General features: G+C 40.8%; 1 protein-coding gene across 1 annotated transcript in view; it reads right to left on the bottom strand.

Moving 5' to 3' along the window:
* The window catches only part of Serinc5 (serine incorporator 5), a 103,860-nt gene that overhangs the window by 6,487 nt on the left and 76,488 nt on the right, over positions 1-20,885 (bottom strand). The window contains exons 6-11 of the mRNA XM_076857078.2: positions 14,455-14,666; positions 12,650-12,745; positions 10,457-10,583; positions 4,162-4,228; positions 1,347-1,386; positions 601-745 (exon numbers count right to left, since the gene is read on the bottom strand). Of these exons, the coding sequence (XP_076713193.1) occupies positions 601-745; positions 1,347-1,386; positions 4,162-4,228; positions 10,457-10,583; positions 12,650-12,745; positions 14,455-14,666 (687 nt within the window). The remainder of the gene's footprint in view (positions 1-600; positions 746-1,346; positions 1,387-4,161; positions 4,229-10,456; positions 10,584-12,649; positions 12,746-14,454; positions 14,667-20,885) is intronic.

Genomic DNA, 20,885 nt, shown 5'->3' with positions numbered 1-20,885 from the left:
AAAAATCAGTACAGTGACACATGCTTGTAATCCCAGCTCCTCAGGAGGCTAAGACAAGATCATAAGTGCAAGGCTAGCCTGGGCAACTTAGCGAGAACCTGTCTCAAAATAAAATTTAAAAAGAGCCAAGGATGTAGTACCCAGGTAGAGAGCCCTGCATTCTATCCTAGTACTGCACAAAGAAAAAAATAAAAAAGAGACAACATTTGAAGTAGGAAAAACAAAAAAAGGATATTTTCTTCTTTTAAAAAAAGTATTTTCCTCCATTGCTATTACTGTGTTTTTTAGTCAGCCTTGTGGAGTTCATCCATTATTTCTCTTTTGTTTTGCTTCTGGGTGCTGGGGATGGAATCCAGGGACTCTCACTCTACCTTTGAGCTAGACCCCCACTAACCTTCCAACTCTTAATGCTGCAGTAAGCACCACCAATTCCCAGGATGAAAAGGATGCTGATCGACAGGTAAGGACTGTTTGTTCTTAAGGCTATGGGTACGGCAAGACCTGGAGAAGGGTTTAGTTCCTCCAGGAAGTCTGAGCTGCATCCTGGCACTTCAAAAAGAACAACACTTAATTTTTTGAATAATCAAGTGGGTCACTCACTGGAACCAGTTGGTAACAGTCATCATCACATACAGGGAAGCCAAAAAGAACACGAAGTGGAAATAGGAATAGCTGTAGACAGTGCCTCTCTTCTCATCATAAATGACCCGAGGTCCCTCTTTCACATTCTGCTGCTCTTCGGTGTCTGCAAATCACAAAGGGGACCCAAGCAAAGAGAGTCAACATGAGCACACCTCTGGTCTTAGCACTTATTTCTGTCCCAGTAGCTGCTGAGCAGAAAAAAATATCCAGAGCCATCTTACCCCCCACCCTCACCCCATAACTCCCTTGATCAGAAGAGTCACCAAGCACCATGTTTACGTTAGCAGAGCAAAAGAAAGAGAGCCCTTAAAGACATAAAGCATATTAGAAGCAGAAAGGGAGAGAATAGCCTCTGGGACCCTCTCTTCCAAAAGAACAGTAGTTCAAGGAACATGATGGCCCTAAAATGAGATGTCAGGACCTCTTGGATTTTCCAAATCCTTCCTTTAAAAACTGTATGTTCCACTTTTCTAAGTCTTATTGTATAAGTTGACTTAAATTAAAAAAAAACAGAAAACAGACTGGTTTTCCCCACCAGAATATCAACACAAACAAAGCTCCTTGATGAAGAATGAGAAAGTATTGTGGAACAAAAATTCCCCCCTTACTGTTCAGGACATTAATATCTGAGTTGAAAATGCCTACAGTGAGAGCTGCGAGCCCACAGGGCCCAGGGACACACGGAATGAGAGTATGCCACTTACCCGCTCCATCAGGCCCGAAGCAGAAACAACACCGAGCTACCTGGGAAAGCAAACGAAACACAGTCAGACGCCTGGTTTTTGCTTGCTATTTCCTCATCAGTAAAGAACTAGGGGACACCCACGTGCCAACCCTGCCCTACTGGAACCACGTCTTAGGCCCTGAGCTGCACACATCATCCCCTCAGAAGAAATGATTAAGCACATGCTGTTTCCCAGATAGGCCAGGTGCTGGTGACTGGAAACACCACAGATATGGAGATGTGTCACCCAGACCTCCTCAAAGGGCTTGGTGCTTCCCCCACTGAGTGCTGGGAATAGAGCCTCCAGATAACAGTTCCCTAATACTGCATGTCAGCAGCAGATCTGTCCAGCCCCACAGCCAGCGCCTGCCCACAGCAAGCCCTACCTGGGCTTCCCCCAAGGAATGATAGACCACAGCAGGCAGAGAAGAGCCTGCTATTAGAACCATCAGAAAATTAGAACCCCCAGGAACAACATGCTCTGGGTCATACGAGCACCCTCTGGGGTTAACGAGGCTTTTCCAGCCTATACTGCCCTTCAACTTCTCCCTGTGCCCAATTCTCCCACCTCATAAGACAAGAGTCCCCCTCTTCTTGCACTCCCTGCTAGTATGACCTCATCAAATCCTCTTTAACCTTTGAGACTGGGACTATTATTCTGTTTACAGTTGAAAGAAACCAAGGCCAGGCAAGTTAAATAACTGGCCTGAGTCACCAAACTAGCTCAGTGTCACAGGATGGAGACCACAGGGTCTATGATTCATAATAAGTGAGATAGGATACTAACAAGAGTAAAGCTGACAGAATCTGAAATGGGAAAGTTAAGGAATTTGGAAGGACAAGGCCTGTCTACATTTCCTATCAAGACAGTCTGGGAAGTGCGGGGTCATCAACATTTTTTGGCAGAAGACATATGAAGTACAAAAAAACAGCCAGGCCCGAGGATGTGGGAGCTCTGGACTTTGTCCTGTTTGAACCCCTCCAGGCCAAGCCCTTGGTGAGTAAAGGTGTAATAGAGGTATCAGCCTTGACAGAGCCTTGGAGAGTGTGATGTGGTCTCAGATTCAATATGCTAATTCACTCAGTGAGCCCAAGTCCCGGTAGGCTGAGGTCCTAGTTCTTTTGAAGCTTAAGTTACCATAAGAAAATATCAGCCCTTTCTTTCAAAAGGTGTATCCTGTGAAACAGGAGAACAAACTGACTTGCTCAGAGGGAAACCCACTGGGCTGCTTCCCCACAGAGTGAGAAGAACAACATCCTCTCTTAAACCTAACTTAGAGACTTGTTTTTCTTTGAGCTTGCACTCTGTACACAATAGGGACATTGAAACCATAAGCATCCAGCCTCAGCAGGTGGCCACCCAGTCAGTTGTGAGAACAAATGCCTGCCTTAGAGACCATTCTCTTCTGTGTAGTAGGCAGCAAACTATTCAAAGTCCTCACAGTTTTCTCCTTTAAGTGACAGAAAGAGTTGGTGAATGATGCTGGCAGAGTGACAAGCCTTCATAATGGTCCACTATGTTGGGGTCAGGTGCAGGAAAGCCCATCCCTAGACACCCAGCTGCAGAGTAAAGTGCCCATAACTGGACAGACACCGGGGCTCTTCCATCCAGAGAAAATCATTAAAATGCAGACAGTGGCTGGATGCCAGGCAAGGCCAGCAGCAAGGACCAGGAGACATCAGCTGAGCGCCTGGGCAGCATGGTCAAGAACACGGACACTGGGGACACAACTCGAGGTTTCTATTCTGGCAAATTGAAACCTGAAAGTTTAAATGACTTAACTTTTCCATCCGCCCCCCCCCCCCCCCCCGCCCAGTGATAATGGAGATACAGTTAGCACCTCACTAGGGTTTTTTTTTGTTTGTTGGTTTGTTTTGTGTGTGTGTGTGTTTTACAACATTTAAAAAGAAATCACATATGGAAAGCTTAGAATAGTGCCTGGGATATCAAGTGCTATCCATCCTAGCCACCAATGGAACCCTTGCTCTATGCCATTTGGGGGGTCAGGACTGAGTCTTTTCCTGGCCACCTCCATCTGCTTAGACCTTTCTAGCCTTAGTCAATACCCCAGAAAGAGACTTTGACCACCTTAATTTTTGGGACATGCAGGAGAAGGAACTGATGGGCCTGAAATCAGTGCACTTACTGTTTATAATTCTTTACCCAATGACATGCCCACCTGATGGAACTGATGCAGTTAGGTGAGCCCATGCATTTACCTGTTCAGTAGTGTCTGCGCAAGACACGCAGTTCCCTCACTTTCCCATCTTTCTCCCTTCAAAACAACTGTTACATAACCTCATAGTTACCCTGCATATGTAGGGCACATCAGAGAGAAAACAGATGAGTGGAGTAGGAGTTAACACACACACACACACACACACACACACACAGAATTTTATGACCAAAGAAGAATTATGCCAGTCTTTGGTGGAGGGTGGGCAGTAAGATGCTATGCAAGGTGCCAATACTATTGAAGGAAAAATTAAGAATTACTTGTTTCTTTGTGTATACGGGGTATGGGTGTGCGTGTGCTGGGTATGGAACCCAGACCCTCTCCTTGCTAAGCACTACCACTGATCTATATCCCTGCAATCTAGCTGATTTATTGTAATCCCATACTATATATAGGGAAGGGTGTGTGTGTGTGTGTGTGTGTGTGTGTGTGTGTGTGTATTATTTTTTCCTGAGCAGATAAAGAGGATCATGGAATGCAGATTAATAAAGACACAAACACAAAAGACCTTCCTGAGAAGTGGGTCTTGAGTTGAAGCAAGAAAAGAAACAAACTTACTTCCAGTTCAGGAGCAGCATATCGCCCCTGCAGAGCATCAGAACTTGATCTTGTTGTTGATGTCAAACTAAGAAACAAACAAAACGTCAACAGGACATATTAACATGGTCTGCTGCCTAGAACAAGGGAAAACTGCATGGCCACTGATCTAGTGAGAGACTTACTTATAAGCTGTTGCTTAAACAAAAGTAGAGTTGCTGTCTTGGCCTCATCTGCAGATTAAATCAACTGCAGATCAAAAATATCTGGGGTGGTAATGTCTATCGTGAACATGTAAAAAAGAAAAAAAAACCCTTTCCTTTAATAACACAATATAATAACTATTTACATAGCATTTGCATTGCATCAGGTTCTATAAATAATCTGAAGATAATTTGAAGTATAGGGAGGATGTTCATGAGTTTACCACATTATCTTATACAGGGGCCTTGAGCATCTACAGATTTTGGTATCCATCTCAGGGTGATGAGGTCCTGGAACTAAGTAATCCCTACAGTCACTGAACGCTGAAGGATGGCTGCAGTCTTTTTTTTTTCTTTCTTTCTTTCTTTTTCTTTTTTTTTTTTTTTTTTTACTGGGGATTGAACCCAGAGGTACTTTACCTCTCAGCTACATCCCCAGCCTTTTAATTTTTTTTTTTTTTAATTTGAGACAGGGTCTCACTATGTTGCTTAGGGCCTCACTAAGTTGCTGAGGCTGACCTCCAACATACAATTCTCCTGCCTCAGCCTCACAAGTTGCTGGGATAACAAGATGAGCCACTATGCCCTGGGGTAGCCTATTCTAATATCCCACTTTATTCCTAAACTGACTGTCCAAATTCTTCAGCTGATATCTTTTTATGTGCATTGCTTTACATCATTTTATGCAAAGGGAGGTATAGAGAAATACGATTGCCTTTTGGTCCTCTATCTTGGCTTTTAGCATTGATTTTTGCCTCTCCTCCCTCTAATGTCAAAATAATTTTCTGATTTCACCTTTATTTTTCCTTCCCTATGAGTAGTCTTACTTAGAGGGACTCAAAAGCTATGAGGGAACCCAGAGGTAGCAACAGAAAGCAAAAGTACGAATGCAAAAGTCACAGTCATTTACTGTGATAGTCGCCTATGCCAGAAGGACATTTCCCTTTGGAAATTTAAAACAGAATAGCTTTCAGCGTAGTTAAAAAAAAATCTTCTCATAATTTTCCCCACATCTAGAGAGGCAAAATGTCATAAAATTTGGTTTACAAGGGTAAAGCCTTATTTTCTCTAAAAACAAAAACACAGAAACATTTTAAGCAAATATAAATATATACAATACTTAGGGTTCCAGTATTAACTCGATAGATTCATTAGCAAATATGTAATGAAGTTCTGTTGTATGTCAGGCTCCTTTCTGAGCACTGGGACTTAGAAATAAAAAAGGCAACAATCCCGCCTCACAAAGCTTCTGAGCTTGCCCAGAGATGGGTGACAAGTGTTGCTCTCAGGAAGCTGGTTGCTAGTGGACAGGTACAGAGACTCATTTTGATCCAATAAACCCCATGAGGCAGCATGGCCTTCTTTGCTCATTTTCTTCTTTCCCAAAGAAAGATCAATGAGCTACAGAGAAACAATAAAAAACCTTGCTCACAAAGAGGTCCTCTGGGATCCACCCACTTTGCTGTTCTACAGCCCACACAAGTCCAATAGTCTCACTTTCATTTCTGCTTTGAAGTGATAGATGCTAGTGCAGGCCCACTCCATTCCCACTCCCTGACTTGGAAAGCACACATCTGCCCCTGCACTTATTTAAGAGTGCCTAATATTTGGTTCATATGAATTATGTTTTAGTATAGTATATAGAGTTTTCTCAGGGGCAAATGTCATTTGGGGGAGGGGGTAATGGGGATTAAACTCAGAGGCACTCAACCACTGAGTCACATCCCCAGCCCTATTTTGTATTTTATTTAGAGACAGGGTCTCGCTGAATCGCTTAGCACCTTGCTTTTGCTGAGGCTGACTTTGAACTTGAGATCCTCCTGCCTCAGCCTCCCAAGCTGCGGGGATTATAGGGGTAAGGACACCAGACCCAGCTGTAACTTTTAATTTTAAGATGAGATTGACACCTGAAATTTTCATCTGAAAGATGATAAATGGATAGTCTTCAAGAGATACACTTAATTGTTAATTGTAATCCCATTTATAATTTTTTTAATAAGACTGTTTCAGAAAGACAAAGCTTCAGATTCGAACACATTTGTCACTTCCTTTCTGCTATCAGAGAGCACCAAACATGGGGAAGGTTTTGACTTCTAAAATATTAATCTCCAGTTCATCATTTAGTGGCATGATTTCTTTTTTTTAACATTTATTTTTTAGTTACAGTTGAACACAACATCTTTATTTTATTTATTTATGTTTATGTGGTGCTGAGGATTGAACCCAAGGCCTTGCACATGCGAGGCAAGCGCTCTGCAGCCCTAGTGCCATGATTTCTATAAGTAGATGTTAACATAAAATAAGGTCATAATATTCAGTCATAGCCTTTCCCCAAGTAAAACTCTCTTCTTGGAGTTATCAAGAACATATTGATTTTGCAAGCTCTTTAAGCTAGGAAATTCTTATTGTCTGCATGCAGGCTGTTACAAAGACCCATCTATTTGGTCAGCATAGCACAAGTAGCTATAAAAGAATCCCCAAGTTCTCTTAAGATCTTCTCTTCCAGGGCTAAGGTATGTGTGACTTTAACCTGGAACTTCCTGAGGGGATAGGGGGTGACTAACAGCCTATGGCCCAGGCAATGCTTCATCTTCAGAGAGCATCTAACTCACTGTAGCATGTTCACCATCCCAGGACCCACAAATGCCAGTAGAGCCTCATAGCCATTAAGAAATCCCCCAAAATGTTGCCCTCCTTCCCTCCCCCACCACTGAGTTAGCCCCATCTCTTCCATATTGGCAGAAGGATGCACAATGCAGGTTCCCCTTAATACCTGTTTCAGTTGATTTTGGAGCCGGCCAAAGTCCCTTGGGTTATTGAAAATCTCTAAGGAATATGTGCAGACTTTGCTACTAGAAGTCATAAATCCTGTCCTCCCTGACAAACTCACAAGGCAGGCCTAAGAGGGATGGACTTATAGAAAGAAGCCCTGCAAGTGGGCCAAGGTGAGGTGGGTCCAAGTCGGGATGCTCCTTGACAGCCACTATTCCTGGGAGCAAGGGATAGGAGCTCTGGAGACGTGATGGCCACAGGTGGAGAGCCAGGAAGTAAGTTTTGGCTGAGCCCTTCTTCCTAGCTGAGATGGCACTGTGTACAATATGCTCTCTGTGACGCCGCAGTAGCAGCCCTCATGAGAGGGAGAGCCCCAAAAGACTTCAGCATCTGAGTTGTGGACCAGGGAGACTCCAGAGATGTGAGAAGAAGAGAGCTCAGTGGGCTGAGCCTTCCAGAACTTCACAAAAAGTGAACCCCAGGCAATCTGGGCCTTGCAATGAACGCTGGTGATTTTTGTCTCCCTTTAATTTGCACACTACTCAATCTCCTAACTTCCTACAATTTCTATCAAGAATTATAGATATCTCTGCAATCATGTTCAAATCACAGTTTCCATCCAGACAATGTGGCCTCTTTTTGTAACCTCATCCAACCCTTCATTCTCTTTGAGCCATGGAGGAAAATGTAAACTCGAAGAAGAACTGAAAACCCCCAAATGGGCCAAGGCCCATCATTTCTGTGAGAGGCCGATTTGTAATTTGTTTAGACGGATTTGTGATTTGTTTAGAGCCTTCTCAAAGCTGACACCTCCTGGGGCTACAGTGAGTAATTACAGCAAACATCAATCATCAGACCCCCATATGGCACTACACTCACTCTTGAGAGGAATAAACTGTCCATCTGCACCGAGCGTGTTCATGCCTCTGGGTTAAAGAAACATCTCACAGAGTAGGCTGGTTACCCTCAGCTCCACTTTGTGTGAGCTGCTATTTTATATCTCATCACTCCATTGGCTACTACAGTTTTACAGCTTAATTCATGGCATTTAATAAGCTTTGTTATTGGCATTTAGACAGATTTTAAATGGTAGCTGTCAGCTTTGAAAATTGACATCTTTGGTGAATATCAGATTAGTCCTGCCTGACTTTCATTGTAATGCCTTAATTTTGAAAGAGACATTTTATGTATCATCTCTCACTCCAGGGCAGATTCAAGGGTGGCTAAAAAGTGATTCTTTGTGCTTTACTAGAAAACCCAAGATGTGACTGAGTGAAAATTCCATGCTGTAAAATAACTCCAATTCCACGTGGTAATTTTACACAACACATTAAGTAAAATCTTTGCTATCTTTTTTATAGCAAATTCAAATTCTGTTTTGTCTAAGCGGTAAACTACCCCCCATCCCATAACCCATTGACCATCCAGCCCGGTTTTGCTCGGTGGGTTAGAACACACCTGTAATCCCAGCAGCTCAGAAGCCTCAGTAACCTAGCAAGACCCTATGCAACTTAGTGAGACTCTGTCTCAAAATAAAAACATTAAACATTTTTTAAATGGCTAAGGGATGTGGCTCAGTGGTAAAGCACCTCTGGATTCACCATCCAACCAAAACAAAACATATGGTTTTACTTTGTAAAATACTTTTTTTTGTAATACAAAAATTAAAAAGAAATGCTATCTCACTGTAAAAAAAAAAAAAAAAAAAGCTTGTTAAGAATAAAAATGGGGTGGGGAGAAATACCAGTTATCTCTAATGCCACTATTATTATAAGTGGTTTATTTTTTTTCTGGATTTTTTTCTACATGTGTAGATACAGCTATATTTTATTTTAAAAGTGGATATGCGGTTTAGTAACCTACTCTTCTTCCCCTGATTTACAAGCATTTTGCCTGCCAATACAGAAAACAACTCAGTGAGAAATCATGAATTGAGCTTGTTGCTGCCATTTCCCCTCAAAGCCCAACAATAACAGACTCAGGAAGGAAAAGCTTACTCAAGGAAGGAAGAGCCAAGAATCAGAATTCAAAATCTCCATAACTTTATGGGTATTTTCAAATATTCCATTGAATTGGGCCTGAATTCCATTTGCTAATTTGTAGAAAGCAGGTATTCAGTGAACAATGTGTAGAATAAATACAAAAGAAAGCACAGAAAGTGGCCACCACGGTCCCTTCTGCTGCAACAAAGAGACTCTGTCACTATGTGACAGACTAAGGACCAATATTAGACCACCATCATTCTAACTACCTGCAACACAGCAAGTGTTCTCTGGCTGATACATACTCTGGCCTGTGTCCTTGTGGGCCCCCTTCTAACAGTAAGAGTTGTGAGAAAAAGTGCCAACATGCTCAGAATGACATTTTGTTTATACACTCTATCATCACCAGGACTGTTTAGTTTCATAAAAGGGAGATATAATGTGCCCACAGCAGGGTGAATTTCTTATACGCTGAAACATTAACAAACAACTTATAAAACACACAGAAGTAAAACCTACTTGTGAAAAAGTTACTGTCAAAAAGAAGCTTAATTGTCAATGAAATATGTAAGAAGCCATTCCCATCCTTGACTATTCTTTCCCTAGCATTTTTGAAACCCTTTCAAAGTGGAAGGTTTTTTCCACGTGAGCATCTGAAAGGCATCTACTCTGGGAGGGGCTGCCTTACCTACTCACAACACTGTGGGTTTTAGCATAAAAAAAAAAGGACATTTCCTGGGCTGGGGATGTGGCTCAAGCAGTAGCGTGCTCGCCTGGCATACATGTTCAATCCTCAGTACCACATACAAAGATGTTGTGTCCGCCAAAAAATAAATATTAAAAAAATTCTCTCTCTCTCTCTTTAAAAAAAATATTAAAAATTCTCTCTCTCCTTAAAAAAAAAAAAAAAAAAGGACATTTCCTGTCTTTCCAGGACCATGCACAGAATGACCATGTATGCAGAGCGCTGTACTCTTTCAGCAACAACAGAACAAATGCGATTTCCCTTGAATTTAAAAAGTTGCCAGAATATTCTGGCACACACTAACTCTTCCTCACTTTTTGTTCCCTTGCTCTTCAAGAATGCTATAGCAACTAATATTCAACTGTCTTTTAGAGGACATTAGGTAACATTACTACAATATACCGTGTGTTTATTCTTACTTACCACAATAAATACAAGGAAGGTAAACAGTTCCAACATGGAGAGTTCACATTGTATCTCTGTTACTTCTGGCCATTTCTCCCTTCTTCAGATGGTATTTGTTTTGCTGCTTCACAGGGGCTGAAACTTATTTAAATTCTTTTCCTATAATTTTGAAGTCTGCAAATTGGCCTGAAGGAACTCCTAAGACTTACCAAGAATACAAGATGCACCCAATCAAGAGGATGGTACCCAGCGTAGTCACCAAGTTTTCATCTCTATATAGGTCCTGACCAAAGTTGGGCACACAAATGGTAACATTCTTCCCATGTTCATCCAGAGCTTGTACAGAAAACAAAGTAATAAGAGTTCAATTAGAAAAGCCTATTGTAATTCACAAGAGCATTCATTTGGGGAAAATTCAGGTAACTCTGGTGTGATTCCTTAATCATTGGAACCTTCTACTGTATCGTCCAAGTCTATTCAGACGAGGTTTTTGTTATTTCAATGCACCACTCATCCACATTGGCAAACACTTGGAGTGAGACTCTCACACTCCCGATTACTGCTAAAGGGAATAATTGAAGAGACTTTCTCTTTTTTAGTACTCTTCAAACAATGCTGAAAAGAAAAAGTCAGATCCATTTTTCACTTGATTTGGGAGCTGCTGAAGACAGAGGGGCAGGGTGCTGAGGCCAGTCACAACCAACTCACAGGAGCAGTATAAAGCCTCCTGGCCCAGGCTCCTAAACCAGAGAGGTCAGTTTATGTAGGTAACACAAAGGTCCTGACCTCTTTTGGTCTATAACTTAGGTCTGAACTTTGAAAAAATTTGAAAGGCTACATATGAAGATTTCTGTAAGTGGGGCACAGTGTCACCCACCTATAATTCCAGCAGCTCCCTAGGCTGAGGCAAGAGGATCACAAGTTCAAAGGCAGCCTCAGCAACTAAGCAAGGCACTAAGCAACTCAGTGAGACTCTGTCCTTAAATAATATATATATAAAAGGGCTGGGGATGTGGCACAGAGGTTAAGCAGCCCTGAGTTCAATACTGGGTACCAATAAGAAAAAAAATAATTTCCATAACATTACCACCAGTAGTAATTTACTTTTTGTCTATCCTGCTGTGGTTTAAAAACCTCTTTATTCTTAAGCCAATGAAAATTTTTGAACAAACTATCACTTTTCTATTTAAGTGGTGCCACCTGAAGAAATAAATGTGTTTTGCTATTTTTAAGTGATATTTGCTATTTTAAAAATACTGTAAACAAAAATCTCATTAAGTAAAAACAAAAGATTAACACACAAACAAAAGTCCCATTAAGGTAAAACTGGAGATAATATACAAACAGTCATAAAAGAAAACCTGAAAGAGAAATGGATTTAAATAAACGTATAGAATCAAAATAGGCCCTTTTCTTTTTTAAAAATTAAATCCAGAATGGCCTAAACTTACTGTAAGACTTCCAATTATATCACTTTTCATTATAAATAGCTATAAAGGCAAGTCACAAAAATAGTATCCATATATGCTAAAACCTTCAAAATTATCATTGCCTTTGCTTTCAAAATTTAAAAGACTTCAATTTTCTAAAGACACTACATTTACTCACTTTATATAAGATGAAACATAGCCCCAAACACACATATTCTTATGTGTATGTGTGTATATATATCACAAGTAATAAAGGTAAGGATAAAATATAATGAGCTTGAAATAAAAAAGAAAACTTGATCCTTTACTGGCAATTCTTGGGAGTCTATATTAACACCCCAGGATATGAGGGTTTTCAGCTTAAAAACCCTTTTTTAATAATCCACAATTCTACAATAGTAGCAGCTAACCCTTACATAGAACCTACTATGTGCCAGGAATGGTTCTAAGTGATTGAAATATATAACTTGACAGGCATTCTCACTAAATTCTTAAAGAATGAACCAAACTATAAATCCAGGCAGTCTGACTCCAAAGATCACACCAACCATTATGTTCTGCTGTCTCTGTAAATAAATGTCATTTAAGATGAGCAGTTTGAGGTCACCCTCCAACAAGTGGTGGATCTGGATTAAAATCCTGTATTCAGCTTCCTTCTCCTGCCATATTCTTTCCATTTTATCTCTGTTACAGAGAAATAAGATCCTGAAGAAAATTAATAACCAACTAAAAAAATAAATAAAGCAAAAAAAAAAAAAAATTCCTTGAGAACAATACAGCAGCAAAATACAAAATAGACCTAATAGCGAGAAGACCCAGAAGAAGGAATTTTCATTATAGCCCAAGTTAAAGACTCCGTTTCTTGAAAAAGTCTAGGTCATCATCTTTGATTTATTGAATCTTGGATATTTTAACAACAGCTCCTGAAAATATTCACACCATAGACACGTGCTTCTAACAAGGCTGGCTTACCTACTTCTACAGGTTTGCTAGACAGAGCTGAGAAAGTGAGGTACGTGACGTAGCAGCTGATGAGCCCTGACTGCAGCAGCCCGGAATGTGGCTGACCTAAAAAATGACAAGAGACAGAGTGAAGATCAGTCTTTATAGGCCCCCTCCCCCGGCCCCAGCCCAAATACACTCTTTCAACTTGAAGGCGCACGTCTGGGAGAGAAAAGACATATATAATGTGTTTCCCATGTAGAACTTAAAATTCAGGGGAGGGAGTTATACACCCAGCCTAATGCTGCTATTTCAGACATGCCAAATTCTGCCAAGTTCTCCACCAACACCTTATCAAATTTGTAACTATCCATAAACACACTGCTTAGTTCCCTTGAGGTTTATAACTTTAGTTCTTAAACCACAAGATCAGAAAAAAAAATTACCACCATTATTTTGCAAGACCACATAACTTAGCAGAGTAAATAAGACAGATTTCTCAGGGTGTGCATCTTGGATGATTCTACAAGACCATTAGATACTCTGTAGTCCAAGATGGCAAACCCTCCCACCCCTACACATACACACACACACACACACACACACACACACTACCTTATCTGTCAATGGAAAAAAAAATGGGGAGTGGTGGGGCACACTGAATGAGTACAAAAGATGGTCCAGGCTAAAGAAGAAAGGTATGAGGCTTGTTATTCATTGGGAGAAGAGCTTTAAAGTTATAATATTTAAATTAAAACTTTGTGTTTGGATCATTCAGAGTAACCAGTATGTGCCAAGGGATTTTCTCTTTTTGGTAAAATTTTCAACTATCTGTTGACATGAAAATATTCAGCCTTCCCTCTGGTTAAATTTGTTTCCAAAATTATCATTCTTGAATTATAATTATCCATAAAAGTATAGGAATAGACTCACTTATAATATTGTTCTTTGGCCTGGGAAAAAGACCTGACTTGGCAACTAATGGCATTAAACCAAATATTTCAAAATGTTAAACCTATTTCAAAAGGCAGAGTTTAACCCAAAAGAGATTTTAATCTAAACGCCAAGAGTTTGATCACTATTTTAGAAAGGATTCAAGTGGGCTGCAAACTTACTGTCCACATTTGTCTTTTCCTACCTAGAAATCTGAATGTCCTATGCATGTGAAACATCTATACAATGAGATCACTACAAGAAACACCAGACCAGGAACATCTCTCTAACCCAGAAAGAGAACATCAGAGACATCAGAGGTAATGTATAAATGACAGTTCACACTTCTACTTTCTAAAGCAATTTTCAAACCACGTGGCCTATTCCTTTGGGGCTTTGAAACACCCTAAGCAAGGTCAGGCTCACATGTTTCTGCTGATTTCCTTGAAGAAGAGCCTGGACCTGAGGAAGGTTAGCTAACAAGGCCAGCTGCTGCAGGGATAGGAGTTCCTACTTCCTGAAGCCTAGACCTTGCACACAGTCCTTGCTATCTGGTCCTCAGCCTTGTGTGAAAGACGACCCCAGAAACAGCTCCTTCCAGAGCCCATCACCTAAGTTTCACCCAGAGGTCACAGACAAAACTCATAAACAACTTGCTTAACATACTCTAAGTACACTTCTATTTAAAGCCTCCTTCATTAAGTTCAGGCCTTTTTGGCCACAGGTAAACCTGATTATCACAGGTACAGAACATGAAGAGGAGATTGGCACCCCATCCCTCCTACTGCTGACCCATCTACAGTAGGTTAAAGAATGGCCCTGGTTTCACAAAACCCCACTGAGTTTGTTCAAAAACATTTAGAAACATCCAAGAAAAGAAAAAAAAAAAAAAGTGTGCTTACGATTCTGGACACAGGGTGAGATGGCTACCATTGAAATAAGCAGGCACAGGCCTCCGTTTAATCCCAGGATAATCTTGTTCTCCATGCAGCCGACTTTCTGTGTGTAAAATACTGCCATCACAATCAAGCCCCCGACGGCAACGGAGTACATGATGAGAGTCACCAGGGACAGGGAGGCGTACCACAGCTTGTTACTGGTGGTGCCTGCAGTCCTGTTTCTCCAGGAAGGGGGTAAAACAGAGGAGAGAGAAGACAAATCAGGGAAGACCTCCACTCTTGCACGTTTTCCATCCCTCGGGCATTAGCTAATGCCACCGAGTCCCATCAAGGCCACCATTCCATGTCAAGAGACACCTTTTAGCAACAATTATGCTCCATCACAGCTAGAAAGTTCCTGTAAATATGTGAACTTCTTGGTTCAGAGTAGGAATTTTCTCTACTGAAAGAATTTCATTTTCTGATTCAAGTATACTCATGGACTAGGAAGAATACTCATGGAGCTAATTCTAGCTTCTCCACTCTACGTGTGAAATGTCCCGGCACAGGTGCTAGAAGTGTCAAGGTAGGAGGCAAGGGTGGCTCCTCCCTGAGGTTCTCTTCAAGTTTCTCTATAGATGTAGAATCCAGATCTGCCACAGTTGCTTGCTCCAAGAACTGTCAGCAGCTCTGCTAAGGTAAAGCCAACTTGAAGCAAGTCTGGCTGGCCCTAGCTCCTTTCTCCCTGTACTAAAAGGAGGATTGGCAACTGGATTGGAAAATAATATCAGAAAATATTAAAGAAGAAATGGGCATTTTTAAAAAGTAAATGCAATCAGGCAAAGAAAAAATTTACTGGTATGAACCATAAACAAACTCCTTTGAAGAATTAATGATATATATGAAGAGATTTATGTGTGTGTGTGTGTGTGTGTGTGTGTGTGTGTGTGTGTAGTATTAATAAAGAGATAGGGAAAATAGGTGGTTTAAATTCACAGAAATTATTCAGAACAAAGAAGATTATTTCTAAATGCTTAATGAAGGACAGAACAACAGGGTGACTGGATTGAATCACTGTCATCTGCCTCATGACTCAATTCCTCTCTGTGACCACATTCTCCTGCACTGTCACTCAGAAAGCAACTTGCTTAACGTTTTCATGAAACTGGAAAGTGTTCAAACAACCCAGCTAAAATTTTTAATGATGGAAAAGTTACTGCTGCCAGAGACAGGGAAAATAGGAAGGAAAGGCCAAAATGATAACGACCATCGTATTCCTGAAACTAAGCCAGGAATGTCACAGAATTATTCAAACATAAAAAGCACATGAAGAAAATGAGAGAAAAAGAGACTTAAAAAGGGGGTGGGGGGCGGTAAACTACAGAACCAAACAATAATTGAAGGACACAGAGTGAATCATACATAAAAAGGTGACCATGGCTGTCTGGCGTGTGGGTAGGAGGGTCTGACTTTTTCTCCACTAGGTGTTATTTGTATATGAAGAGTTTTCTTATAGTTTCAGATTTATATTCCCAAAGTTCAATCTTCAGCCCTAACCTGCCCCCTCAACTCCAGACTCATATTATTCAATGTCTCCGAGACTGGACGTTCTGATTGGCATCTCAAACTCAGTATATCCAGGTCAACTTCCCTGTGTGTGCACCTCCCTCCCCCAAACATGCTCACATGCAATCTGCCCAGTCTCAAAGAACAGCAATTGCACTCTGTCATTGTTGGGAGGAAGGCAGGGCAGAAACAGAATAAAGAGTTACAGTCACGCTGGACTTTCCCTGCCCCTCCCCACACACCAGAGCCATCTCCACTAGTTCCACCTTCAAATTATACCAGAATCCAACTGCTGCTGCCACCTTTCTCCAAGCTACCTCCTTCTCACCTGGATCATCCCAGTGGCCTCCTTACCTGTACCTGTGACCCTCCCTACCTGTACCTGTGACCCTCCCTGATCTTAAAAACAGATTAGATTATATTCCTCACCTTCAAAACTCCTGGGTGTCCCATCTTACTTAAACACTAAAACCTTTATGCTGGCCCCCAAAGGCATAGCAATCTGGCCCAGAGCCAGCTATGATTTCATCTCCCTCATGCTTCCTTTATCACTGGGTCCCAGTCACAGTGGATGCCCCTTTGCTCCTTAAAGGCACCCAGCAAGTTTAAGGCCAAGCTGAGTCCTGCCCCAGGCTCTCACTCACAAAAGGATAGCCTGCCCTCCTCTCCCAAGCCCTCTGCAGCTTTATTTTTCACCCATGTACCTATTGCCTATTTGCCTGATTCTGTGTTGACTGTCTATATCCCCTCAGGACAATGTTAAATTCCACAGGACAAGCCCCGGTTGTATTCCCTGCAATACTGCCACTGTCAAGAATGATGCACAGAAATGATAGGTGTTCATTCCCAAGACTGTCACCTGTTTTAAAAAATCACTTTTGATGGTAATCTTAACAGAGAGGCTGCTATCCTGCTACTCCAACTTCATTTGGTCCTCCTGATGTCCTCTTGTTTTTGGAGACAGCCCAAATAAGTACTGTGATCTATTTATCTTTTTACTCTCCATGCCAACCACAGTGCTTTCTGGCACACAGTTAATACCCTGGCTAAATGCAAAGCACTGAGATGGAGAAAAGAAAAGAACCAGGCAACCTTAGCAGCATGCAGGCATCAGGCTGGGATGTCAGCAGGGTTCCGGCTTAAGGTAGGGCTAAAATTAAACTAAACCAGGAGAGTGAATGTAAGATCAGTACATTTAGAAATATGTGAATATTCTACCTACTTGTACAAAATTGGAGCTAGAAAAACATTTTTAAACATCTAGGTTAACCCATCACATTATTTCACAACGCCTAAATCAAGATCAGAGAGGCCAAATGATCGACCTAAAGTGAAACTGCAAGCCAGAGGATGAGGGACACTAAAATCTGCGTTCTCCTGGCTTCCAGGTCCATGGCATTTCTCTCTCTTTCTTTCTTTTTTTGTGGGGTGGGGGCGATACTGGGGATTGAACTCAGGGGTATTTGAGCCACATCTCCTGCCCTATTTTGTATTTTATTTAGAGACAGGGTCTCACTGAGTTGCTTAGCACCTTGCTTTTGCTAAGGCTGGCTTTGAACTCGCCATCCTCCTGCCTCAGCCTCCAGGGCCGATGGGATTACAGGTGTGTGTCACCACACCAGGCCCATGGCATTTCTATCCTACTGCTTTGGGGATCTTCTCCTTCTTGAATATATTTACAAGAAATGAAACTTAAATGGAAATGGAATCATCCCAGATACCTGTCAATGGATGAATGGATCAAGAAAATGTGGTACACACACACAAATGCCATAATTTAATTGTTCTCTATGAGTTTTACTCATCCATAAAGAACAATTAAATTATGGCATTTTCTGGTAAGTGGACAGGAATGGAGAATATTATGCTGAATGAAATAAGCCAGACTCAAAAAGTCAAGGGTCAAGTGTTTTCTCTCACATATGGAAGCTAAGGCAAAGTAAGGGAAAGAGGGAAGGGGGGGCGCGGTGATGGGGTATCAGAAAGACATAGGAAAGATCAGTGGAGTAGAAGAAGGAGATTGGGCTGGGGCTGTAGCTCAGTGGCAGAGCGCTTGCTTAACCTGTGAGGCACTGGGTTCGATCCTCAGCACCACTTAAGAATAAACAAATAAAATAAAGCATTCTGTCGTCCACAACTGAAAAAAAAGAAAAAAAAGAAGAAGAAGAAGAAGAAGAAGGAGAACAACAGGATGGAGCAAGAACCGGAAAGGGGAAAAGATACAGAACGTAGATGGGGTAGAGAGAGAAGAGGGGAGGGGAGGGGAGGGGAGGGGAGGGGAGGGGGGATAGTAGAGGATAGGAAAGGCAGCAGAATACAACAGACACTAGTATGGCAATATGTAAATCAGTGGATGTGTAACCGATGCGATTCTGCTCTGTATACGGGGTAAAATGGGAGTTCATAACCCACTTGAATCAAAGTGTGAAACATGATATGTCAAGAACTATGTAATGTTTTGAACAACCAACAATAAAAATTTTAAAAAAAATTACAGGAAGGCAGGTGTGGTTGCACACTCTAGTAATCACAGCAACTCAGAAGGCTGAGGAGGGAGGATTATAAATTCAAGGTCAGCCACAGCCCCTTAGCAAGATCCTGTCTCAAAAAAAAAAAAAAAAAATAGGAAGGGCTGGGGATATAGCTGAGTGGTAAAGTGTCCTTGGGTTCAATCCTACCACCCAAAACCAAAACAAACAAATAAAAAACCCTGGGTTTGATGCCCAGGATTGCAAAAGAAAATAAACAAAAAACCCAAAACCAAAAAGATTACCATATTAGATAGATATGAAAGAAAAGAACAATATTAGTAAGCTTCCTATCTTATTCCTAATCTTAGGTAGACAAAGCAACTACAAATATGTTGACAAAAAGGGTTTTTGTTGGGATTTTGGCCTCAAAGTTAGGGTAACAGCAACATTATTTGTTTCAAAGCTCTTAAGCTATTCTTACTGAGTAGTTTCTAGAAAGTTTTTTAAACAACCAAACTCTTCCAAAGTGCCTGTTAAAATCTGGCATCAATAATTGGTCCCAGGGCTGGCGTTGTGGCTCAGTGGTAGTGCGCTCGCCTAGCAAGCGCAATGCCCTGGGTTCAATCCTCAGCACCACATACAAACAAATAAAGGTATTGTGTCCAACTACAACTAAAAAATAAATATTCAAATAATAATAATAATAATAATTAATCCCAGAAAATGGTTTCGGAATCATTGAAGTTAGAGTGAAGAGGCATAAGTATTCTCTGAAAAAGGCTATTTTATGGGCATATCAGGTCTTCAGTCTTAAGATGCTAATATTTTACCATGAAGTACCCTAATTTTAGGATGACATGCTTATTTTGTCTTTAAAAAAGTCACAGTGAAAGAACATACATCAAGAATTATTGGGATCAGGCATGGTGGCACACACTTATAATCCCAGCGGCTCAGGAAGCTGAAGCAGAAGATCAGGAGTTCAAAGCCAACCTCAGCAACTTAGTGAGGCCCTAAGCAACTCAATGAGATCTGTCTCTAAATAACATATAAAACAGGGCTGGGAATGTGGCTTAGTGGTCAAGTGCCCCTGAGTTCAATCCCTAGTACCAAAAATAAAAAATAAAGAATTATTGGGGAATGATATTAATTAATTAAAATGCATTTCCAACATATTATGGGTGTTTCTTCTGTGCAGAAGAGAAAATAGAGAGATATAAAACTACAGTTCAGCCATTTGATTTGTTTTATAAGAACTCTATTGCCTCAAAACAAGATCTAGTAGAGAGCACAACATGAATTACTAGGTTTTGAGGAAGACTAAAAACACAGACAGCATGCAATAACTTTACAGTATGATGCAACTGGGAAATCCATATTGTAGAGATTAAGACTTGAAAAAATTCTAAAATACCCGTAGTGCTGTGTGTTTTGACTATGTAGTATGCTGCAAACATTTTAAAAACTGGTCTTATTTGACTGTGCTTAATCTAATATTTACCAAATACTAAATTATTGTTTTAATTTTTATGTGTATGTGTGGTGCTAGGGATTAAACAAAGGCCTTGTGCATGCAAGGCAAGCACTACCAACTGAGCTATATCCCCAGCCCATAATAAATTATTAACACTATCTTTTTACTGATGTATCCCTGCAACCATATCTCATTATCTGATTTTTAAAATACAAAAGCAGAAGAAAAGAACAACTACCAAGTCGAAGAGTATATTCAAAATAAAAAATATCAAGAGAATTTGGACAGTGTTTTGCCTTATCCAAGTTAAAAAAAAAAAAAAACTCATTCATGACACTTTCTGATTTTTTTTTCAAAATTCGGTATAAAAGAAAATGATGCCCACAAAATCTACAAAAAAATAAAACCCAAAATCTTATTGGGTGTAAGAAGGGGTTATTTTGGAAGCAAAAACAAAGTAAAGCCAGGTGCAGTGGGACACATCAGTAATCCTACATTCTCAGGAGGATGGTTGGTTAGAGGCCAGCCTGAGAAACTTAGTGAGACCCTGTTTCAAAAATTTAAAAAGGGCTGGGGATGTAGCTCAGTGGTTGTGACCCTGGGTCCACTCCCTAGTGGGCAAAAAAAAAAAAAAAAGCAGTGGAGGGTGGGGACCTGCAGAGAAATTAAGAGAGAAAGTAAGACAGAAAGCAGTTAAGTGCTTGGTCCAAAATCAGAGAGAAAAACAAAACACCAGAATCACAAAGAGAATAAATTTGGCTTTAGAACTTGGCCTGTTGATTGTCTGGTTACCATTTCCTCCATGTAGCTCAACAACAACCGCAAAAAAAATATCTATTAATAGCTAGGCACTTCCCATTCAGCCTGGGCTATGAATTCTATTTTCAAGGCATTTAGAAAAGAGTCATCTTTTTTAAAAGGCAAGATGACTTTCAAAGGTAGGA

This window comes from Callospermophilus lateralis, chromosome 5, assembly GCF_048772815.1.
Source record: "Callospermophilus lateralis isolate mCalLat2 chromosome 5, mCalLat2.hap1, whole genome shotgun sequence".
Taxonomy (NCBI): domain Eukaryota; kingdom Metazoa; phylum Chordata; class Mammalia; order Rodentia; family Sciuridae; genus Callospermophilus; species Callospermophilus lateralis.
Note: the sequence above shows the minus strand (reverse complement) of the source record. Positions and strands in the feature narration are given on the sequence as shown.